Source organism: Carassius carassius, chromosome 18 (genome assembly GCF_963082965.1).
Source record: "Carassius carassius chromosome 18, fCarCar2.1, whole genome shotgun sequence".
In the NCBI taxonomy this organism is placed as follows: domain Eukaryota; kingdom Metazoa; phylum Chordata; class Actinopteri; order Cypriniformes; family Cyprinidae; genus Carassius; species Carassius carassius.
Window position 1 is genome coordinate 15,126,294 of NC_081772.1, and position 26,437 is coordinate 15,152,730.

General features: G+C 35.9%; 1 protein-coding gene across 4 annotated transcripts in view; it reads left to right on the forward strand.

Moving 5' to 3' along the window:
* Positions 1-26,437, forward strand: part of LOC132092510 (transcription regulator protein BACH2-like) — a 92,175-nt gene that overhangs the window by 52,830 nt on the left and 12,908 nt on the right. For 3 of the 4 annotated variants that reach the window (XM_059498767.1, XM_059498768.1, XM_059498770.1), the window contains one exon: positions 16,322-16,576. In XM_059498767.1, the coding sequence (XP_059354750.1) occupies positions 16,322-16,576 (255 nt within the window). Of the gene's footprint in view, positions 1-2,182; positions 2,347-16,321; positions 16,577-26,437 lie in introns of those variants that run through there. The other variant, XM_059498769.1, reaches the window with a different exon arrangement.

Here is a 26,437-nt window from a genome sequence, read left to right on the forward strand (position 1 = left end):
CTCGTGAAATGTCTTCAAACATGGATTTATTTCTGTAACAACCCTGCATTTTTGCCTGCACTGTCTCTTCGCCCCAAAGACTTAAAAGACATGAAACCTCCGCATTGCTCCACTGTGTGTATCCTTCGTCCTCCATTGCGCCTATAATAAGTTATGTGATCTCTGATCTGGTGTCCACCTGAGTTGACGTCACTTTTTTAATGACGTACGACATTTACTGGGGAATATCCGATTTGTCTGTTTACTTGGCACATGCAAATGCACGTATGCGATTCATATCCCATTTATTACCACATATGAATGAGGCCTGAATCCGATCTGAGAAAAATCGGAATCCATGCGTTTTTTTCCTGCTTACACGTTCACCAGTCATATCCGATCTGTGCCACATGAGAGTTGGGTCACTTGAACCATGCAGTGTAAATGGGGCCTTAGTCTGCTCAAATGCGACTATATACTGCATGTATGCATGAAGTGTCGACTTCTGTTCTATAGATAGACAGATTAGGGCTGCAACGATTCGTCGACGTTGTCGACAAAAATCGATAATAGAAATAGTCGACAATGAATTTCATTGTCGAAGTTGTCGCCAGACATGTTTTTTCCGACCGAGTGAGGCATCTCTCTTCATTAAAATCTCTGCCTAGAGTCGCACATGCGCATTAGCTTCTCTGCTGAGCGATAACATACATAAATGGCGGCGTCCAACGCAGCAGCTGCGCGTACCAAAACATCTAAAGTTTGGGAGCATTTTAGCCTGGATACGGCGAATAAAAAGATTACCTGCATGGTTTGCAAAGCAGTCCTTGCGTATCACGGCAGCACCTCGGTGATGCATGAACATTTAAAGAGAAAGCACGTCGGACAGTTGAATGAAACGGAGTTTGACTCGCCTCGGTAAGATTTAAATAACATGGAAGCCAATACGTTTTGTTTTGGATGTACATTATACATTTGTGACCCTGGATCACAAAACCAGTCTTATGTGTAATTTTTTTTAAATTGAGATTTATACATCATCTGAAAGCTGAATACACAATCTTTCCATTGATATATTGTTTGTTATGATAGGATAATATTTGGCCGAGATACAACTATTTGAAAATCTGGAATCTGAGGGTGCAAAAAAATCGAAATATTGAGAAAATAGCCTTCAAAGTTGTCCATTTCTATTGACGATAGTGCTGCATCCATTCACACAAATGTGCCTGCCCCTGGTTTACAGGAAGAAAATGTTTACTTGATTTTAATTTATTTTTTCTTATAAAACAAATGTGCCTGTCCTTTATAAAAATGATAGGGTTTCTTTATTTATGCATTTATGTCTATACTGACCGAGCGCTGTGCCTAATTGGTTTTAGACAGGGCATTTTTATTTACTTTTAGTATGAATCGGCCTATCAGCAGCAAAGTTCACTAAAATATGCATTTTTCATTGAAGTACCCCCTTCTTTCTTGTGTTTACTATCATTTTCCACAGAATTAAAGCAATCTCATGTAAAATTTTAGAAAAATTTTATAATTATTCGATTAGTCGACTAATCGTTTCAATAGTCGGTGACTAGTCGACTATTAAAATAGTCGTTAGTTGCAGCCCTAAGACAGATAGACAGACAGACAGACAAATGTTTTCTGTAATCAAACTGACTCCTTTAAATTTGTAGCAATCAGATCCACATTCTTTTAGTAAATTGCATCAAACTGGTGTTTTTTACAGCTTTCCCAAGAATATAAAAGGTGTTTGACTTCACTTCTACAAGCTGAAGTGTGAACAGGACGATTTTAGGTTCACACCTGTTTGTGTGAATATGGTTGTTGATGACTGTTTTTACAAGAACACTGACATGTCTTAACTAATTGCATTTTACCTTGATTCATGAGGTGATTAGTATACATTAGCTATGGATTAGTTCTCTGATTCAGGGTGTAACGGTTACAGATCAACAGCAGAGATCTGCATCCATTCAACCATAACATAATGAGAGTATGTGTGCCCCTGTCTGTTACCATATAAGACTTGCTAATGACTCATGCTGCTTTGTGAACTGCTATGTGGGAAGTCATGATTCATACAAGCTACATTTAATCAAACTCAGCTCAAAATACTCCGGCATGCGTGACCCTCCTCCCCTCCACTCACACACATACAGAAATGATCAGCTCCCCAGATGCCGCCACACTTGTGTCATTGTGCTTGCAGCAGCTTGAGTTCAAAGTTAGGTTACCGAGATTTGAAACAACATGAACCTTAGTTATTCAGTGGAATGGTTTTGGTTATCATTGGAATTTCCAGACTATCCCATCATCCCTTGCACCGACATGGTTCTGCTGTGACATCATTCAGAGGTAATGCTGCTTCCATCAGTTCACATGCTTTCCGTTGTGAAGGATTTTTTACAGGAGTAACCAATTTTATTCATGTGTGGATGTTCTCTTTTACATTTATTCAACTGAAATGAGCTTTTCCAATTATATGTACTTTAAGTATTTTAATAATATAATATAATGTAATATAGTCTTTAATGTTAATAATTTATATTATATTAATTAGATTACATATTATATAATGAAATATTTAAAATGTGCTTTTTGCTAGTGAATTAAAATTTTTATTATATTATATTATACGGAAGAGGAATACAATGTTCTAGTGATAACAGCAACTTTATGATGGCTGTTGTTGTTTACTATTATTCAATAAATAATATTTTATAAAAATTGTAGTATTTAATAATAATATTTAGTATTGAGAAACTGTGTGTGTGTGTTTTCATGATGGTGATTTTAGTTACATTGTTCTGCTGTTAGATGATGACAAGAGACTGTTTTTCTGATTAAGCAGTAAAGACTTTTATATTGAAAGCGACTGAAACGGGGTTGTAAACAAGGAAGTTATTTTTACTTTCAACAACACCATGTTAGACGTGACCAAAAATTCTACTAAGCAGCGCTGTCATCGGAAATCACCCTTAACAGATGAAAGGATAGTACAATAAAGATATCGCTTTCCTCAGTGGACATTCAATGTTACAGCATAGACGGATATTAGATTTTAAATTCAGACATAATCTTAAGTAACCTGCACAAAGCAAACTGTTGACCCATTAAAAGATTAGAAAATATGTGCTTAATGAGTGAATCAATCTTCTCCGAGCAGTACAACCAGAATATGACCTCTGTGCCCTGCCATACAACCTGAATGTCTCATATTTTAGCCCAGGTAAACACCTCCGAGGCAAGGCAGACATTAAGATTTTTTTACTGATTGTTTTTCCTGGATGCCTGATCTCATGTGTATTTAGTATTGATTTATTCAAAGAGGATTTTAGTCTGTCCAACGGTGAGAGAAGATGACCAGTGACAGAAAGGGATCAATTTCTCTAGCTGCTCTACCAAAAATGGTCTAAAAACATCTGAGGGTCAGTAATATTGTACATGTGTAGTTGCATTGTGACTTTTGTTGTTTTTACTGTGCGATATGTCTACAACACACAGATCCTCAGGCAGTAGGGGTCGTCAGAGATTGATGATGATGGTATCCGAGCTTCTGTCTACACCAGCTTTACAATAACTCAAGCAAAGCCGTGCCCCCTCTACATTTTCCATTATGAATAAGTCACACTCTCACACAACTGGCAGTCCCAGTCATGAATAATTAACAATTTCTCAGCGTACTCCATGAAAGAGAGAGAGAAAGGAATGATGCATTGCTTTTTTCTCCCTAGGGGTGTAGCACAAGCAGACAATACTATTGATTTCTGCCTGAGCAAGAGACACTTGAATCCATTTAGAGACTGAGCTGGGCTTAATGAACACAGACATGGCTTCATACCTCTACCTTGAACTCTCCACACACATACAGATTAACATCTTTGCATTTGTAAAGATGTTTATGATGCCAGCAGTTTAAAAACTTGGTCCCTTCATCTTAATTTATAATATTTAACTTTTTATTAGTCTGCTGAACACTTTTGTTGAACAAATTTAAAATATATATTACCATATAAAAAAACTTTATAAGGGTCAGACAGAACATGCATAATTTATATTTAAATCAACTTTTTTGGCTTAATATTTACAGATTCTATTCCAAATCATGATTTGATTTAAGTGTAATGACCTACTTTTGATTAATTTATTCAAAATTTGACCAATTCTGTGACATTCCTCGTTAAACTGTGAATTCTGTTTTTATGACTGGATAAAGACTACACTGCATAATTTTCCCACTTATCATGCAGCCACTTGCCTGATTTGAACATAAAATATCTTACATACCACTACTGATGAACAGCCAGTGTAATGCAAATATATCTGAAAGGTGTGCACAAGGATATCGTTACATGTCGGATCTGGTCACATCTCTAATATATATATATATATATATATATATATATATATATATATATATATATATATATATATATATATATATAAAACTAAAATAAATAAAATAATGACTAAAGGAAGTCTTTTAGAACGGGTTTCTCAAGCCAGGTGTTTCCAAAATGCATCACAAACTGCTTGAGAAAGCTGTAAACTAATTCCACATTGCACAAGGTGCAAACAACCTTACGCTTGTTTCACACATAATTCGTCTGCAGTGTGTATGCGTTTCGTATTTTTTACGCACACATGTTAACGGATTCCAGTGTTCACGCAGATGCGGTCCGTCAGTGCGTTCCAGGGGCGGTGCGTCTGCAGCAGTGCAGCGATCGTTTACGTACCGAGTAGCGGACTGCAAACGTGCCTGTGTGAAAGCACAATGAGTATGAGTCCGTGCTGCTTCAGCACCACATGCGTAACGCACACGGACTGCATACGCACTGCAGACGGATTATGTGTGAAACAGGTGTGCTTCTTGTCGAGGTTTCCATTGGGAAGCTTCTTTAAAAAATAAAAAAAAATTCCCTGATGCAAACCCGGCGGCTTCAGCTGCATCCATGTTAGCACGTCACGCTTGATGTGGTAATTTCACAGAAGGCATACACACAGGTTTAAAGACTCCTTCTCGCCCCCTACAGTGCAGTTCGGCTAGGTATACCTCCGCGCTAAAATATCAAGGTGAAAGTCATCATAGCTCGCCTAGAATAGACCCAGCTCTCAACCCAACTTTGAGAATAGATTAACGGCGATATTTTTTTTATCGCCCAATAAGAGTCTCCCGTTAACGCAGCATGTTAACACCCACCACTAGTTATAACCCAAGTTTGGGTAAAGAACCCGGTGTATATATAAATAGAGAGAGAGTTTAAAAATCAGGAAGGAAAAATATTTGACCTTAATCTCCAGTGAGGTCATAAAATAGTTTCTGTGTTTCATAATCTGTGTATCATATACGTAGAATATTCTTATTACGTCTGCTGTGGCCACTGCTTGTGAAATCGTGCAGTTGGGTTGACTTTAATCTGATAAGCATGTCTGAAGTATGACAGAAGTGAGCTCAGATAACACTTAGTTGTGTATTCAGCACAAAAGAGCTCAGTCAGGATGTCGGTCAAGGCTTTCAGGGGTATTATGGTATGTCTGCATTGTACAGGCACATTCCCAGTCGATACAAAGATCTCATTAACTTCATCACTATGCACAGGATTCCATGTTATCTTCACAGCCTGGAATCAGTTAGATCATATCTTAAACAAAACAGCCAAATATGTGAATGCCAGGTATTCCCAACCAGAAGTAAAAACATGGCTTTGCTAAAGGTGAAGTGTGTAATGATGGGTTAAAAAAAAAAGGTTTTGGAAATACTATGTGAAGCTTTGTGCATGCAGACGCAGAGGTCACCAGTTGATTATCTGCATGTGGCTGAACTGGAAAGCCCCAATGAAAGAAAAAAGAAAATCCCTTCTTCCTGTCTATCATTTCTAAGTCTGTCTTTCTGTCGTTTCACGCTCTAGTCATCTGCTTTTTGCACTTTTCTGTCTCCTTGTCTCTCTGTCTGTCTGTACCCATCATGTCAATGTAAATCACTGACAAACCTGTTAGTAATATTGAAAGCAGGTTGTTGAATGGAGCGGAAGGCGAAGACGACCGATTTGGTTTCTCACACTTTCACAAGACCTTGTTCCTCTTCTCAGATGTTTGGGGAGGTATACTTTTGACCTAAATCTACACATAAGACTGTGTCAATGCCACTGTGTCCTTATTAGACCTCTGCCATAATGCAAAACACCAGAACTCATTGACCTCTGCTGACAGCAGATGCCCTGCGCGATACTTATGTCCATGATCACTTGTGAATTATTGTGTCAAGACCCAGCCAAAGTTAAAGAGGCTTTAATTAGTTCTGAAGTAGATTTATTGGGGATGAAACTCTCCCGTGGTCCCAGACAAGGGCGGGATAGGAGTTAAGTGCTCTGTGAATGAGCCATTATTAGCTGTATAATGATGATACGGGTGATGTGAAATAAAGTGAGGAGGAATGAAGGTGAAAAATGAATGGTTAGGGCTGAAACTCCAGGTCAGGTTGATAAAACGATCAAAACAAAAAGTGTTCTTACATTTATAAAAGCTAGAAAGCAGGCATTGAGTTGAAACAGAGCTTTTTTAATTTTACTACCATAATAAAATATAATGCTTAAATTTGGTAGACATACATTGAAACATACGTTAAAAGCAGTAATATACGGTTTAAAATAACTCTCTTCTATTTAAATATATATTAAAATGTAATTTATTCCTGTGATGAAGTTGAATTTTCAGCAGCCATTACTTCAGTCCTCAGTGTCACATGACCCCTTATAAATCATTCTAATATGCTGATATGTTTCCCAAGAAACATTTCTTATTATTATCAATGCTAAAAACAGCTGAATAAATCAGTTTAATGCATCCTTGCTAGATTAGTGTTAAATTCTTTCAAAAAAATCTTACTTCCCCCAAAATGTTGAATGGTAATTTATATAATATTGTTCCTGTGGCTCAAGTGGTAGAGCATTGTGCTAGCAGTGCAAGGTTGTGGGGTCGATTCCCAAGGAACACATGTTGGGTAAAAAATCGATTATATTGTATTATATTCTATTCATTATAATTGAATACACAGACAGAGCAGAACAATAGTCTATCTTAGATGTGTGCTCAGATAATCACACATCAAACACTTGGCACCCACACATGAAATCTAGACTGCAGCTTTTGCATAAATGATGAAATTGAAAGAATTTAGTGGGAAAGTGGAAATTTTCTGCAGTAATAAGAAGTTGGTAAAGTCTCTTGACCTTTAAAAAAGAAAAAAAAAGGTACATTCCTCTTAAGTGCGTAGGAGAGCCACACAGAGAAACCATAGTCTGATTATGTTTGGCACTAATGAAGCATGATTATGTATCCTGGAGATGCAGTTAGCATTGAGAATAGTAATTGCATTCCATTAGACTCTAAAATGTAAATGACTCTAAAAGTCATTTTATTCTTATCAAGAGCTTATTACATGTGATTGTCCAAGGTTAAGGTTTTCTACATTTATAGATCTATTTGATGGCCCTTGAGGAGCCCTACCTTTATATAAAAAAAGGATAATGTACTAGCCTTTGATTATTGCAAAATAAAAACAAATAAACAATAAAATGATTTTGTATCATCCTGAAGGGTATTTTGCTATAACAACTGTCTGAATGTACGGTTTCCAGCTAATTACAAGGCTTCTTGCCAAATTAGTAATGAAAGTATATGAATTATGTATTTGATAAATTATTTTAATGTGAAAAGAGACTGCAGAGTGATGTAGGAAATCAGCTGCCTATATGATTATGCAGTTATGCAAAAATATTTGATCACACGTTGTGACTAGCCAGTCGGAACCAGGTATTCCAGTGAGTTGTGTTAAGAAAAAAGGGATAGTGTAGATACATAGAACATTACAAAATCTTACAAAAATATTTTTATCCTCCAACTTCTACATATTGAGCAAAACGTAATGCTTGCTTTTTATATCTTGTGTTGTTTTGTGATTTTTTTTTTCCCAGAGTCTACAGTTAATCATGTAATTATTTCCACCACATCCAGCACCAGTTTTCCCTTAGTCAGTAGAAGTATGATTAAAAAACATGACAAAAATCAACATTCATTCTAAGCTTAATTAAAAACATCTGGCAGGGACTGCAAACAGGTCTCCTGATGATGCATTCGTGACTGTGTTTGTTTTTACTGTTTTCATTCATTAAGTGTCTGGCAACCATGCAGTCCCATGTGTTTATAGCAGGAAAAAAATGTTTAATCCTTTAAATCCAATAACTAAATTGTATCATACATGTGGCACAGCATAAACAAAAAACACTTAGTAAGCCGTATCCTGCTTGTTTACTTCAACCGCACCCAATAATAATTTATTTTCTCTCTATGCACAGATTAATAAGCTAAATAAGCTAATCATTTGATCTTAATCAAAGAGGCCTACAGGATCAATAGTAATGAGTGGAATGAACGTGTGATGCACACTTAGATTATCATTTTGGAAACACCCACAAGCCTTTTATGTCATTTCATGCACCAGTTTTTCATGCACAACTGGAAAAGAGTGATTGCCACAGGAGAGGCACACAGATGATCTTCTTCAGACAAGCACACTCGGTGCCCGGAATGAGTTCCCTTTGAGGGATTGAAGTACCATTTATTATTTATTATTACTGTAGTCAAAGGTGTGTTTGAATGAAAAAAAAAATCCATCTTCTGTCAACTAATAATCGAGAACAACAACACTCTGCATCTTGCAAGCCCATGGCATGTGAGAAGGTCCAGAGAGGGCTGTTCCCACACTGCTGCGTGTGAATCTAAATGAGAATCTGTAGCCGGTAGGTAATTGTTTCAACAAAACATTATACTCATTCCGGGCGCTTGTCTTTACACATTACTCTCTGTAACAAGAACTTTTTACTAGGATTCCTACCCAATTAAAATAAATAATTCTAGGAGAGCTGTTAGAGTCCAGTGCGGTAACAGTCACGACCGTCCTCTACCGCGGATGAACACTCTATTAAACGCAGCTCTAAATGTCCATTATTGTCATTCAGGCCCACTGAGACCGAACCATTAAAAGGGCTCCATTAGTGAGTGTGCACTTTTGCCAGCATATGCGCATGTAGAATAGAAGGATTAGTCATAGAAGCTGATGATTAATACCCAGCAGAGCTGGAATTTAATGAGCCATTAAGTCTGTTTCGGTGTCAGAGGGTTGAAGGAAATGTACTACTGCATGGAAGTCTCGGATCACAAGTCTGTACGAGATTGCGTGCATGTGTGTGTGTGTGTTGGTCTTTTTGTGTGTTTGCACAAGGTAAATGGTGTTTAAACAGTTAATAGCCAATAGTTACTTTTTCATTCATTAATGATTGGTGTCTTTACATCTAAAACCCCTAATTAGTTCATCGGATCATTTGCTGAAATGGAGAGTTGAATGTAAACCTATATCGTGCTAGGATTTAGTGTGAGGATTAGCATAAAGCAAATCAATTGCTTATATCACTTCATCTGCAGTAATGGTTAAATGAGTGTTAGTAATGATGATGCAATCTGCTACGATTTAACTACCCTAATGTTGACTACATTAGAGCAATGAATCTGTTGAGTTTGAAAAAGAAGTCATGGCACTTCCCTTAGAAAAGAAATATGCTAAAATTTGCTAAAGTTTCACTGTAAAGCCATCACAAATCAGTGTGAGCTATAATTGTTCAATTAAAATAAATTATTATCTATTTGAAAATATTTTCAAATGTAATTTATATTTTTATTTATTTTTCCTTCATAAATCATTCTAATATGCTGATTTGGTGCTAAAGTAACATTTATTATTATTATCAGTGTTTAAACAGTTGCTGGAAACTGATCATTTTTTTCAGTATTCTTTGAAAAGAAAGTTCAAATGAACGTCATTTATTTGAAATAGAAATATTTTGTAACATTGTCGAAGTTTACATTAAAATTTGATCAGTTTGGTTCTAAACTTGAGATCTCATGCAAAATAAGCTTTTTCTGAATTCATTTACTGTCAATTTATACATCAGTAAATCAATTTCACATTGATCCTTTTAATAGCATAACAAAACTGATTCAGTTTTTGAATAAATTACCTGCAAAGTGTGACCAGAATGCTCTCTTTATACTCACTGAATGTCACTCAGTCAGTGTAGCTGTTTATACTGCACAATAAATCTATTATTTACAGCGTGTTTGCCCCTGTTGATTTTATAGTGGGTATATTCTTTGCACGTTTTTGATGGAACGATAGTAGATCTATATCAGTGCAGTAACAGATACTTTCCATAAATAATTCATGACTAATTGTAATCATGATCATGTTTTGATCAATTGTGTTACCCTAGTAGTGATAGTCTGTGGAATCATTTGTATTTGTTGCATTTGTATGGAAACTATGATTACCATGGTATTTTTAGTTAGGGGTGTGTGGGGGCAGATGGTCACTGGTGAGTTGAGGTTTTTCTATTGACATAGCAGCGCAGGCAGCTTTATTCTGTCAGAAGTGTTCTGCTCAGCAGCAGAGAGTGTCTATGGAGACGGAGAAGAGGACACACATCACAGAGCACATCATATGCTGTCCTCCCCCAAAACGCCATGTCAGGCTTTCCAGCAGAGCGCAGGAGCACAACTGCATACCCATTCCACACATAGCTTACACCTCTGTCAGGACTGAATCTGAGCTGTCATTTACTGATGTTAGCTGAGATATTTAAAAGATTTTTTTTTTCAATGAGTCACTATTTTTAACAATTCATTCAAAAACCAGTCTAAAATCAGGTTTAGCACAGATAGTTAAACACATAGTCCTGTTCTCCATCATATCAGAAGACAGTTCATTCTCAACGTGTTGTTTGTGTCAGTAATGAACTGGGTCTGCATTGCTTATTAAAAAGTTGGATGCACAATCATTCGTCATTGTCTTGGGGGTATCCGTCTCTGAAAAGTAAGGCTTCATACTCCGTCTAATCGACTGGTTTTAGATTAGTTTCTGTGCTCTGGTCATTTTCCAGCCCCTGGAGCAGGCAAAAGTAGAATGTCAGCGACAGCTGTCGAAAACCCATCACAGAGCTCTGCTTTTGATGTGTGTGGGAGTGTTCCTCGCAAAACCCGTTAGCTGCCACGATTAACAAGATTGAGAAAGGCCTGCAGAATAGAAAGAAGAGAAGGAACAGAGAGAAAGAATGAGACGGAGCGCAAACCCCTTGCATCCCTCAGCAGTTCTAATTGGTAATACGGCTGAAAGTAGTCATTTTGTGGTAAGTTTGTGTGCATATGCATCATCCTTTTGTGCACAAAATGCACACATCTGAAAATCCCAGCATGGAAAGAAAGCACATTCCAATTTTGAAATAGTGTGTTTGGCATCTTGTGAACCTTGCAACCACATCTGGAAACATTATTCTTGGAAGACAGGTCATTATCCACTAAAAGGCAGCATAGAAAACATATTTAGAGCAAGGAAAAAGGAAACAAAATGAAAAACAATAATTGGAGTGACCAGTTGGGCTGTTGCTGTAAATGTCTGGGAATGTAGGACACAAACTTGCTAATACTTAGGTATGGTTCAGTCAAATCTCACAGTTGGAATCAGCGTTTCCTGCAGCACTTTTCAGCAGCGGCAATCCACCGCTACTGAATCTTCAGAGACACAACAAAAGAAATCATAATTTACCTAAGATGTGAATGTGCACTTGAAGTCGGTATTGAATGTGATGGAATAAAAATAATATGTGCTGTGTAATAATGCAGAGAATAAGTGTGTTTCAATTGAGTTACTGCGGTGTCAACAACATGCAGCGCAACCAGCGCACTCTGATTCAGAAATAACAGACTCTTATGAACCGTTTTGATAGTGAATCAAAAACAAACTAAACATCTTGCACTGAATGTTTTGATTAGCTAAAAAGAACCTGTTCATAAGAATCATAATTTCATCAGAATCAGACTAAACCGCCTGTGCTGTATGATTCCCGATGTACTGATTCTCGTAAACTGGTCCTTTTTTAGCAAAGAAAAAAGATACAGCATAATCAGTGTAACCTGGTTCCCAAATTAATGGCTCTTATGTGCCAGGTTTTTCATGTTACAGGTTTAAATCAATCTGACTTGTCCTTCAATGAGCTATATATATATATATATATGTACAGTACAGACCAAAAGTTTGGAAACATTACTATTTTTAATGTTTTTGAAAGAAGTTTCTTCTGCTCATCAAGCCTGCATTTATTTGATCAAAAATACAGAAAAAACAGTAATATTGTGAAATATTATTACAACTTAAAATAATAGTTTTCTATTTGAATATACTTAAAAAAATATATATATATTCCTGTGATGCAAAGCTGAATTTTCAGCATCATTACTCCAGCCTTCAGTGTCACATGTAACATCCAGTCTATCACATGATCATTTAGAAATCATTCTAATATTCTGATTTATTATGAGTGTTGGGAACAGTTCTGCTGTCTAATATATTTGATGAATAAAAGGTTAAAAAGAACTGCATTTATTCAAAATAAAAAAATATTTCTAATAATATATATTCTAATAATATATTTTCTTTACAATCACTTTAATCAATTTAACACATCCTTGCTGAATAAAAGTATTGATTTTATTTAAAAAGAAGAAAGAAAAACAAAATACTGATCCCAAATTACTGACCAGTAGTGTATATTGTTATTACAAAATATTTATATTTTAAAAACATAGCTTCTTTTTTTTTTTTTTTTTACTTTTTATTCATCAAAGTATCCTAAAAAAGTATCACATGTTCTGAAAAAATATTAAGCAGCAGAACTGTTTCCAACTTTGATAATGAATCATCATATTAGAATGATTTCTAAAGGATCATGCGATAATGATCCTAAAAATTCAGCTTTGCATCACAGAAATAAATGATAATTTAAAGTATAATAAATTTAAAAACAATTATTTTAATATTGTAATAATATATCACAATATTACATTTTTTCTGTATTTTTGATCAAATAAATGCAGGCTTGATGAGCAGCAGAAACTTCTTTCAAAAACATTAAAAATAATAATGTTTGCAACCTTTTGGTCTGTACTGCATATATATATATATATATATATATATATATATATATATATATATATATATATATATATATATTGTGAGGGACAAACACATTAAATAGACACATCTAAGTCTTTGTCTTTGCCTCATAAATATGTGACTTGCTTTGCATTACAGCCAATCTCTACCTCTTTGTCTTTTGTTTTCTTCATTTTCATGATAACCACAGTGTCCCTCCCACACACATGCACATATGCGCATGCACACTCACACGCTGCAGTATAGGATCTCTGAACCCACATGCCGTGTGGTTTGATTTTTCTCTGAGAGTGAGTGAGAGAGATAAGAGAAAGAAAGAAAGAAAGAAAGAAAGGGAGGCGTCGGGCCCACTGTTTCCATTCTTATGGTTGAGGAGTTTCCATTTGCACACAGCCAAGGACTACTTTCCGTTTTCATGTTTTAATTTGGGCAGCAGTAAACTGTCAGCGTTCGTCAAGGCTCACAGTTTTTACAGACACGCTCTGATTGAAGGAGCCTTTCAACGGTAACCGTTGCATGCAACCTGCCTTGAATGGAGCTGAGCTTTGAGGGCTTGCATCCATCTGCTTCGTCTGTATGGAGTACACAGACTGTCTGTTTTACCCAGTCAGGAGTTAAATCAGGATGACAAGGGTAAGAGATTTCAGGCCTGTGTCTTTGCGGGTCAGAGTTTGCCTAAGGTGCAGTCAGTGGTGGTTGTGGGAGCAGGGAGGAGCGCTGGCTGCACAACCCTCACCACAGCGGGGCAGACAGGGGCAGCCCTGGCTTCTGGAGGGATGGAAAGAGCAACGCTGGCTGCCGCTGGAGCTCTGGAGGAATTGTTTAGTCATGCACCGATCATTCCGTGAGCAGAAGTTGGCCCCAGACAATTTAAATAGCTCAGTGTGTTATAGAAAAGACTGCTGGCAGAGACTGAAAGTAGAGATTGTGTAGTTTCAAAAGCAGTTTAAATCTGCCTGATTCAGAGCTTAAGCATCCGTTCATTCTGTATGTCTTTTCACGCTGTGCTTAACCTTGGTTTATCAGCTTTTTAAACACCAGGCTAAAGGCACTTTAACCCTGAGCTATGCAGTATTCACACCTGCAATTTTCTCCGAAAGCTTCTGAAGATGTGCTGCAAGTCTGTGCCACAAAGTACCATGGCTTTTAAAGTCTACCATGTTTTGTAACATGTACAATGGTACAATTGATAGATAGATAGATAGATAGATAGATAGATAGATAGATAGATAGATAGATAGATAGATAGATAGATAGATAGATAGATAGATAGATAGTATATAGATTTAGATCAATTTAATCATTGTTCTTCCATGTTTTTGAGCATGTACTGTGGTATTCTTGGAAATACATGTAAATACTGTACTATATAACAATGTTTAGTACCATGGTACATATCAAAGCATTTATTCATTTTATTTATTTTTATATATATTTAGCAAAAATGTAGTATTATACTATAAAAAGAGTCCAAAAAAGAGATACCATAATTTTGGTTCCAAATATAAATGTGCTATTTTGGTATTATTCACATACTATTATAGTATTTATTGATGTTTTGAACTTTTATTTTTAGATTTTAGTTTAGTTTTAGTAATTTGTTAATGTGCTTTTGTCATTTTTAACAACAACAACACTGATGTAAACCATGTAGAATAATATTTTCAGCGAGATGTTGTAGCATCGGACAATCAATCAATCAATCTACACAGTGCTTACATTATTAATTATGCATGCGCTTTTCACCGATCCATTCATATGCTGTTTAGTTTCAGCAACTGAGAGAAAAATGAACATGTTAAATGGTGGTACAAACTGTAGGGAATTTTTTTATTATATAATGCTTTTGTGTTATATATATATATATAGAGAGAGAGAGAGAGAGAGAAAGATAGTTTTTTATTTTTATTAATACAGGTCTTGTGCCCATGGCAAGCTGGATTCCTATATAGTTAACCTTAAATTAGAGTCTGTAGCAATATAACCTAGGATTGCATTTACATAGAGTTAAGCATGGCCTTGGGTTAAAAAGCGATGGATTTGCCTGGACTGTTATATGTTCAGATAACATATGCACACCTTGCCAATATCTCAAATAAAATTCCTTAAGAGGATCACAAGGTTATGCTTTATGCTTAGGTCTGCTTCTGACTCGTCATATTCAATCTGCACTTATTCAAATCAGCAGCAGGGCTGAATGCTAATTTGAGGTTAGTGATATTCACTTGGCAGCCAGAAGGCAGCCCATCCTGCGAGAATCCCTGATGAGATTATATGCGTCGGAGTCATTGTGAGGAGCAATTGTCAAAAGGTTCTGATACAGGACCTGGAGCACGGGGGCAGGACACATTTGTGTACACAAATCTGATCCAGAGTCCAGAGACACTTAAATCCCTAATCACACATGAACTGGTTGAGCCGCTTTGATAGGTGAAGTCTGAGGATCACATGTGCCAGTATCTCTGTGCCCCTCCTACATAAGAACCAGTAGCAGAGACCCCACTGTTTTGACAGCTAAATCGCCTTCCCCAGCTACTCTACCACTGTGTGTGCACATAGGATCTGATTTGTTTTTGCTGTTTTGCTTTGTGTGTGTTTGTGTGCATCTTTGACGAGGTGGTGGTCATGGTGAGATTTGTTTTTGTTGAAGTTTCTGCTGATTACCATTTTTACAGAATTGATTAATGTAGGTTGATGTTCATTTCTATTTATATTAATTAAATATATATATTTTATGAAATTAATGTCATTGTTAATTCATGTTAATTAAAAATACATTAATGTTAATTTATATGATATTTATATATTTATTTATATTATATATTTCATGTTAGGTATTGCATTAACTTGTTAATTTATTTAATATCACTTCATAAAACAGCACGTTTCTCTAAGACACCGTTAGAATAATAAACATACATCTGAGATTGTTACGATATGCAAATCGCAACAGTCACTTAGGAGCAGAAAGAAACACTGCTTCCAGAAGATCAGAAAACTGTTTGCGATGTAAACACACCTGTCTTTGATTTCATTGGTTTAAATCACTTATATCAGATAAAACGATTGTTCCTGCTATTTAATCCATTTTGCAATTGTTCTGTAACACATTTCATCTCTTGCTCTTTTATCATTTCCTCTCTAAAACTCAAATGTACTTACATTTGAGGCTTAAAGAGTGTTCAGTTTGGCCCAGGTTTGGACGCATTGTATTGTGTTGCACTTCTGCTGTCATCTGGATGACCTAGGTTGACCCCTCTTTTTGCGCAGGGTGTGAGCGGTATGTCCGTGGATGAGAAGTCTGAAGCTCCCATGTACGTGTATGAGTCGACGGTGCACTGTACCAACATCCTGCTGGGTCTGAATGAGCAGCGGAAGCAGGGCCTGCTCTGTGATGTGACCGTGCTGGTGGAGGGGAAGGAGTTTCGTGCACACAGGGCTGTCCTAGCAGCCTGCAGCGAGTACTTCCTACAGGGGTTCGTCACCCAAAGTGACAATGAACTGGTTCTCAGCATGCCAGAGGAGGTATGGATAAACACATTATTAATATTATGCACATTAATGATCTAGTAAATTACTGAGAGGTTGCCAGATCACTGGTGGATGCACTACCATTCAAAAGTTGTGGGTCAGCAATATTTTTTTATAATATATATATATATATATATATATATATATATATATATATTTAGCAAGGATGCTTTCAATTGATCAAAAGTGACATTAAAAAAATGTAGAATGTTACAAAACAACAACAAAAAAAATACTCTCTTCTTTTAAACTTTCTATTCATCAAAGAATCCTAAAAAATGTATCAAGGTATAAGGTTTCCTGACAAATATTAAGCAGCACAAATGTTTTCAACATGAATAATAATTAGACTGATTTAAAATATATATATATATATATATATGAACGTTATATTAAGTTGTAAAAATGTTTCACAATATTACTGTTTTACAATATTTTTTTTCTTCTTTCAAAAAACATTAAAAAAAAATCTTCCAGACCCAGAATTTTTTAACGGTATTGTATGTTTAAGGTGTGCCTCGCAACAAAGCTTTTGGAAGTCTGATAGCAAAAGTATTGCTAGTCAAAATAGTAAAAAAAAAAAAATCCTGGCATGCTTTTCCATGCATCCCTTTTTTAATGTATAAGGTGTAAAAATGGCTGAATATACTAACTATTCAGTATACTAATTTCATACTGTGTGGTAAACCATGACTATAATCACCACTCATCACCTGTCTACCTACCATATGGCAGAGGCCATTATTTTACTCGTCTTTATGAGCAATAGCCGTTACTCTCTAACACACACTCATACACTTACATGCGCAGTAGTTTGTCTTCTCTCATAGCCCGAAAAGCACATGTAATGAACTAGCATCTGTTGTATTAACCCTCAATCTCTGCTTTCCGGTTCATGGATCTAAAATTAAGATGCAAAGTTTCTCGAAAGCAAAGCATTAGCATAACAAATGGATGCATTTATTATGGCTTCTATTACGAAGCTGAGTAAGAACATAGGTTGATTCTAATGAGATTTACTTGATTAATTTCCTCCTTTTAGACTGTCAATTGGCAATTTAGTGTTTTTAATGGCATGTTTGAAGTTCATATCAACTGAAGAAAAACAAGGCAGAGATTTCAATGGAGCTAAAGCTGGCAAGCTATTAAGCATCTAGCAAACAATTCACGTAGCTTTTGGTAAACAAAGCAAAACTATAATGATTGTTTCCCTCTAATACTTATAAATAGACTTAGTTGTGACATAATTTCGGATTTGAAAAATCTCAAGCATTACTTGTTAATATGTTCATATGCATTATTACTCCACATTAATTGAGGAGATAATTGAATATTATAGAGGGCATCAGTTGAGTTCTGGAAGTAAAAAATAAAAACATTCATTTTTACCATAGGTAAATAGATTTTTAAAAAGTGACGTGACATACAGCCAAGTATGGTGACCCATACTCAGAATTCGTGCTCTGCATTTAACCCATCCAAAGTGCACACACACAGAGCAGTGAACACACACACACACTGTGAACACACACCCGGAGCAGTGGGCAGCCATTTATGCTGCGGCGCCCGGGGAGCAGTTGGGGGTTCAGTGCCTTGCTCAAGGGCACCTAAGTCATGGTATTGAAGGTGGAGAGAGAACTGTACATGCATTCCCCCCACCCACAATTCCTGCCGACCCGAGACTCGAACTCACAACCTTTCGATTGCAAGTCTGACTCTCTAACCATTAGGCCTCGACTTCCCCATATTAATAACTTCCATCCATATTAATAATAAATTAACAGACTTTCTGTTGCTTACAAGATTCATGAAGCCGCCCATCCATATTATTTCAATGTATTTTAATATAATAATTTTAAGCATAGTAAATTGCTGGTGAAAAACGACATTGCCCATGGATCTGCACTGAAATCTCTGCAAATAAGAATTTAAGCAGTCAAATCATACTAGAAGAACACTTTAGCGTCTGTCCACTCCCATAAAACACCTTCGGTCTTTGTATGCATTAAATACATAATGCAATAGACTTAGATTACGTCGTTTCATTGTATATAATTCCTACATTTATAGTGAGATTATAGTTCTTAAACTCACAAAAACTCACTTCCTTCATTCACATCTTCCCTCCATCATGAATTATTCATCAGTCTTTCACTCTAATAGTCAGGTGTGAGTGTGAATGAGGAGGGAAATACATCTTTCAAAGATTAAAAAAGAGGATTTGATAGAGCGCCTATCTTCACCTCAGATGTGACAGAAAATGTGTTTCTGTCTCTTAATACCGGTAAATGTCATGCATATTTCAGATAAAATTAAAGTACTGTTTTGTTTAATGCTTTTTTCAATAGCACAGAAAATGTAGGAGCATTTCATATTTTGTAACCAGTTCCTTTCAGTTACAGAGCCTTCGGTGTTGTTTTGTGTTATGATGAATGATTTGTTTTGGCATGTTGATTCAAAGTCAGCAGCTCTTGAAAGACTCAGGCGGTGTATATCTCTGCTGTAAGTGTATGGAGACTTAGTGCTCTGTGTGTCGCACACATAAGCAGCAGCATCCAGTGATTTCAGCTCAGCTTTCAGGGTTTGCTGAACATCACCCTCTATATGTCACAAGAGGCAAGTGACGGTGGAGAAGAATCAGAGGGGGGGTTAAGCTGAGGTGGGGGTGTCCTGGTTGTGTGGTTGATGAAAAAAAAATCCACTGCAGATGAAATATGAAACAAAGGGCACCGCTACCTCCTTCTCTTCCCCTTTGAAACTCCCATCACATCCAGCCCACCCTCCCAGATGACCTTGTTATTGTTGAGTCGTGGGGACCGCATCGGGTTAGTGACATCATCTGTGTTAGCAAGCGAATGTTGAGCAGAGAGAGAGAGAGAGAGAGAGAGAGAGGGGCCCTTAATCAGCTCTTTGTTGGGAATCAGATCATGAAGGGAGACAGAAAACCCTTTAGCGTTAGGATACCAGGATTCCGATACCAAGAGATCCATGAAAAATGTACTGTCTGCAATGTTTTTATACAAAGAGATTTTCTTTGAAGCTTTTAAATGTCCAAAAAATAGAACTTAATGACACAGTGTGATTATCAGGTTAATTTGGTTATTATGCCTGTAGTGGTTGGTTTTTATTTCAACCATATGCAAAATTATTATTGTAATTTACAACTGATTTGCCATCTTAACACATGGAATATACACTTTGCCAAATATTTTCTTAGTATCAATCCTGTTACCAAATGACAGATGAATTTGCACCAAAATACCATTTGACTTCTACAATAGAGGATATTGGAAGCTTTTTCTCCCCCATTAATTTGATAAGCTTATCTATTTTGCTAGCTTATTTGCATTAATTGCATACATTGTTAGCTGCATTTTATTATTTGTTTTTAGAACTATATGCAACCCATTTTGGGGGTATATAACCCATATATATCTTGCTTGCTTTTTATTCAGAACACATGCACATTGACTGGATTTTTGTAGCTATTGTCAGATTTTATTGCTGATTTGAAATATATTATTGAAATGTAATCTTAGTGAACACGTTCAGAGATTTTGGTCTGCACTTGTATTGTAGGTAAACTACATTAAAACAACTACAACTACATTAAAAATTAACTGCCGAGGGGTGTTACCAAGATGACTGCCAGGACTTTGACTGTGATTCACCAGTTAGGTCCACTGCACTAGATACAGGTGCGAACTGGCCTTATTAGCTGGCTCTTTAGGAGTCGAGCGCTGTCAGCACCCAATATAAATGGCCATCCATCACATGATGAAACCATGTGTAAGTGTTAGGTCTGTCGGCTTATATCCGCCCCAAATCTTCGCTTTCAGTTCGCTCTTCATCCGTAGACACAGTTCAACATAAATAGTATCAAGTGTGACTGTAATTTTAAAATGAAGTTGATTCACAACTCTCTTAGTGTATTATAATTCCTTAATCATATCATTTGCCATACCTTTGTAACCAGTGTTGGGAAGGTTACTTTGGAAATGTAATAGGTTACAGATTACCCTGTTTAAAATGTAATAGTAGTGTAACTTTTTCAATTACTTTATTAAAGTAATGTAACTAATTACTTTTGAGTACTTTTTGATTACTTTTGTAAATTTGTGAAAATTAAAGAATAAATAAAAGCATATAAATCAACTTAAATACAGTTATCTAATAAGCATGTGACGTATTCTGTGTAATAAAATCCTAAACATTGGTGTTTCTTTTAAACTGCTGTCTCTTTGTATATGATGATAGTTTTCTCAAAATAAGTAAAATGCACATGAAGTGACACAAAACAGTTCTAGAAATTATGTTAATGTGCTCGTGTACTCCTATATTGAGGCAGCAGAGGTTGAAAACACTGCGAGCTTCAGTAGGCCTATGTGTAGTAAATGAAACCATGTCTTTGCCATTAATTTACAGGAGGGGCGGACTGGGAAAAAAAATCAGACTGGAAAATTCAAACTCATACAAACAAATATGGACAAAACTATTTTTTATCTATTTTAAATCTTTAATTTGGGGACATGCAAAATAATTAAAAGTTCTCTCCTGAACTGCACCTTCACTTCCATTTTTCTCTTCAGTTTCTTTATTTTGCCCTGTTATGCATCTCTCTCATGACTTTAATACTCAAGATTGAACAAAACTATACTTTACAATACAATACTCTCTACAATACTACAATATCTTTATATAAAAATCCTATATATAATCCATATTCTTCCCTTACAAAAATTAACCATGCTTTTATTAGCCTATATAAAAGTTAAATAACCTTGAGTAATTTTTTTTTTTTTTTTTTTTTTGCAAATGGATTTGTATTTATTTTTAAATAAATACATATGTAAAATAATTTTACATTTTTGGTTATCACAGTTAAGCAATAGTAACCATTTTCTCTGGATTTATAGTTAAATATTAAAATGTTAATTTTCGTAAGGGTTGTGTTGTTGTCTGTCGTAGCTCCCCCTAAACCTATAAAAAAATCTGAATTTTTTTCAGCTAAATTACTACTGTATCATTACAACAGATAATAATGATGTCCTTTATATAGTATTTTGAGTGATGACTGGTGAGCAACGTGCTGCTGCTTGATTAAATAAATAAAAAAACAAAGACAAAAAAGCATCTTTACAGATGAAACTGACCTAAAACCCTGAACAGTAGTTCTGCTTCTCTGCTCCAGCTGTCCACTCTATTCTTTCTCTTTCTCTCTCTCTCTCTCTCTCTCTCTCTCTCTCTCGCATTGATTAGGGGCTACCTCTGATCCAAACCGTTTGGCGGAGGCGAGTCATGACTAACAATTCATGATTTATTAGAGATTTAATTATCAAATGGCGGATTCGCAAATGATCGCTTTAGTACATTCGGCAGGCAATTATACAATAATGATATTAAATAGTGGGGCAAAATCGGCTGCCAGGCCACCGGGAATTGTCCCGGTTCTCCCGGTGTCCAGTCCGCGCCTGATTTCCACAGACACGCAGAATGTGGAAGTCATATATTGCATTTTTGGGGCTTTATATTCACAGACACTAGTCGATGTCATGTTTTGATTCAAGTGTACTGACCTACTTTTGATTTAGTCATCCAAAATGTGGCATATTCCGTCCACGTTAGGCATTTCGTTTTTATGACTGGATTCTACGAACCAGACTGTGTTTCCGCATCCCGGAAATTATTAGGGCGTATATTCAGTGCAATTTGGGAAAGAAATCAGTTAAATCTGTATGTGGATGCGTGTAAATATTCAAATGTAATCTCCTTTGTAATCGTTAAAAATTTCATAAGTAACTGTAATTTAATTACTCATTTTTTGTAGTAACTGTAACTAATTACAGTTACAATAATTTTGTAATTAAATTACGTAACGCCGTTACATGTAACTAGTTACTCCCCAACACTGTTTGTAACCTCTGCTGATTCAAGTGATTCTCTCTTCTGTATTATTCTGTGACACCATCCAACAGCTCATGTTTTTTATCCCAGTTTCTTCTCTCTGTTATATTTTTTTCCTTCACACCATCATTCAGCTCCCTGTACCTTATTATGCACACTCTCTGGAATGCATCTTTATGATTTGTCAATTATGCCATCCAGCTGTCTGATATTTTCTAAAAGTCTAAAAGTGCAAACAGTCAGGTTATGGAAGTAAAATTTCATAAATTTCCTCCACTAACCTTAATTTTCTTTAAACCTTCAAAAACAGACTTACAAGATTGTTAAATCAATGTATGGTTTTGAAGAAACCATTAGCACAGATCATTAAATTTGTTTTGTGTTTTTAAATAATCCTTCAACAATAGATTTATTGCTGAAAAACTACATTAACCTTGATTATGCAGAGATACTTTGCATTTGAAATACTTTGTGGGATTGTAGTTCTTTGTTTTTGTCTTATTTTCAAATACTTTTTTTGCTCAAATTAAAGTTTGTAATGTGGTTCACCTCGTAGCTGGTTGGATTAGTTCATGGCTTAAGTTCATTATAATGGACTACTTTGTTCTTAGCCGAAGCTTTTAGATAAGATGCTAAATAAAACAAATGTTTGAAGTCTACTAATATGCGTTCTTGGTGTATAGCCATGTAACACTTGGGATAACGTACACTCATTAGCCCATCATTCATCATGAACCAATCATGAACACTTAACAATAATCTTGGAACACACAAAACAAATTCCTTGTATGTGTAAACATACCTGGCAATAAAGCTCATTCTGATTCTGTTGCACTGATTAGTGCAAGACTCTGGAAACCTGAAAACCTGTACAACAAAGCTTCCTTAACACTTGTTTTAGCACCGAGTACAATTTATTTTAATGCTGGACTTCAGAGCTTGATTGAACGTGACTTGATCTATACCAGACAGTGTTTGTGTGGTGCTGTGCTCTGCAGCTGTGTCACTGTGATTCAGCATTGCTTTAGACAGCCAGCATCGGTCTGTTTATGTATGTTTGTCTAGGCGACTCTGATTCAGCACTAGTCTGTACAGCGACCTCAAACCACCTCCTGTTAGAAAGTATACAGTCCTCCACACGGAGCCACTTGTGAAAAGCAACCACACGAAATTCAGCACCATTGCAAGACTCTTAAACCCCAACACACACACACACAAACTGCAAAACACACATTCTTCAAAATATCCTCAATCCTCAAAACACTAGCTCTGAGAAACTATTACTGAAGGGCCTATTGGGAGGGTCGTTTCATATCAGTTTAGTTTGTGTTTCTGAATATGAAGAGATTTCCTTCCGTTGAGCTCTACAGAAATTTAGCATGCTTGATGTTTCTTCAGTGTTTTGCCCAGTATTATGATATATCATGACAGGTTTATTGTAACTAATAAGCAGTAGATAAATCATTGAAGGTTAAGTAATTTCGGTAACACTTTTCAATAACATTCAGATCATTAACATTATTAATGCATTATGTATTATGATGAATTAACAAAGTACAATACACTAGAATTCAAAATTTTGCACTCAGCAAGTTTATATATATATATATATATATGTATATGTATATATATATATATATATTAATATTTTTATTCAGCAAGGACGTATTAAATTGATCAAAAGTAACATTAAAGACATGTATTATTAGAAGTAAACGTAGTTATTAAATGTTTATTAAGCATTAAATCAGCATTTTAGAATGATTTCTGAAGGATAATGTGACATTTGCCAACACAGGAATCAATTACATTAACATATATTAAAATAGAAAAGTGTTGTTTTAAATTGTAACAATATTTGACAATATTGCTGTTTTTACTGTAATTTTGATTAATATAATGCAGACTGGTTGAGCATTAGAGACTTCTTTCAAAACATATATCACCGCCAATATCACCAACCTCAAACTTTTGAATAGTGAAATTTAACTGCATTTTTTTATCTTGACAAAAAATGTCTTATTTGAGGGAAAAGCTAAATGTTTAGCAGGTGTTATGGTTAGTTGCTGATGTACACAAACATAGTGAGAGGCTTTGAAGCAGGTCAGGACCTGGCTGGGGCAGTTGAGGGGTAATCCTGAGGGATAGAGCTGGACAGAGAGGAAGTAACAGCAGACTACATGAATGCTAGCATGAGACTATCATTTGCAGCCAATCATGCAGATGGAGGGAGATCTGTCTTCTATCACAGCCGGGGGTGTTGGGCACAGAAGGATAGCCAGAGAGAGGAAGTCCGTCTGTTAAATAGAAATCTGAATGAGAAGAGGAATTACTCGAGAAGGGAAACAAGAGTGAGAGAGTCTTAAAGGTCAAACAATGCAGCAATGTCCAGCTCTTAAGGACAGCGAGGTCATGTCCTTTTCTCTGTCTGGTGTTGTACTATAAACCCCACTTTGAGAGGATTAGCCAGTAGAGTATCTGATTTAATCCAACACACTAGGGAGGGCTAACTCTAAATCTGTCAAGCGTTTACCCATCTGAGTGTCTGCTTGTGTACTGTACGTGTCTGCCACATTAAAGAGTGGATTTGGGCACTTTAGACAGACCTATAATGTCTGAAAGGCAATGGTATTAGATACCAAAATCTGCATCTGAAAAACAAATATTTCAAAATTAACCATACTTTTTATTAAGGTGTGTGAGTGTGTTTGTGGGGTGTGACACTAAGGTGTCCACAATAAAGAAAATGGTAAACAGAAGTAAAATTCAAAGAAATTAAGGGTAATAAATTAAATAAATGAAGGAAGGAAAATTTTCATTTAAAACAAGTTAATATTGTTTGTGTAATTTCTATCAGACTTGATAGAAATTACTTTTTTGTTTTGTCTTTTGTGGACAAATATTTTTGTGTTTCTTTAGCAGTTTTGGTGAAATATTCTTCCATGCATACAATATTAATAAAAAAATAATAATGGATAAATGTTTTTTTTATTTTTTTATCATAACATTTTTACATATATGAGTAATTTTATAGCATTGTTTTATTGTATCAACCTTAAATTACCGTAAAAAAATATATATATATGGTTAATAGTTTAAATGTTCAAAATCTCCCTAATTGCAAATACGCAATTCTTCCAAATAGATAAAAAAAGGGACTGATTTAGCGTGATTGTTTGGTCCAGATGGCAATTCAATATATAATATCCCTTTTCACATTTTATTTATGCAGTATTAAAATGCTAAAATAATGAATTGCCACTATAAAATGTGGTATTTGTGGTCATTTATACAGTCTGCATTTCAAAACCTACTGATCTGCCTTCCATAACTTTGAGTACAAACCTTCGAATTGCCTATGATACCCAAAAATGCTGTCTCAGTAGGTTTTGAACCACAGCCAATAAATGCCCTTACTGTGGCCCCGCAAATTCCCGTTCAGTGTAAGCCGTGACTTTATTTGTGCTGCACCGTGCAGGGCTCATTTGTCTGTGTCTGCATGTGGAGTTTAATGTCAGGTTAGTCAGCAGATTTCATATCGCAGGCGTCCCGTCTTCAGTAGAGGTTTTGTATTTTTCAGACACCCTGTAAACCGTTCGCTCCATTGTCATGCGGATCTTTGCCTCATTAAAATTCATGACATGCAGGAATTTGCTGGAGTGAATTTACATAAATTAGCCGTCTCTGATACTGAGAAGGGAAAGGCAGAAGATCAAAGAGAGAGGGAATGAATGAGCAAGAGGGCAGGTGTGAGGGGTTTATTGCATTCCGTGACCTTTTTATGGAAGGAATCGCTTGGCATAATTCCCAAATAGTCTGGAGTTGTCAGGATGCATGATGTACAATTCATGTCATTTTCTGCTTTGTAACAGTATGACCCTTTTGAGATCCAGTGAGGGAGAATAGTCTATAGTCTGCAATTAGCATAAATGGCCCAGATCTGTCGTGGAG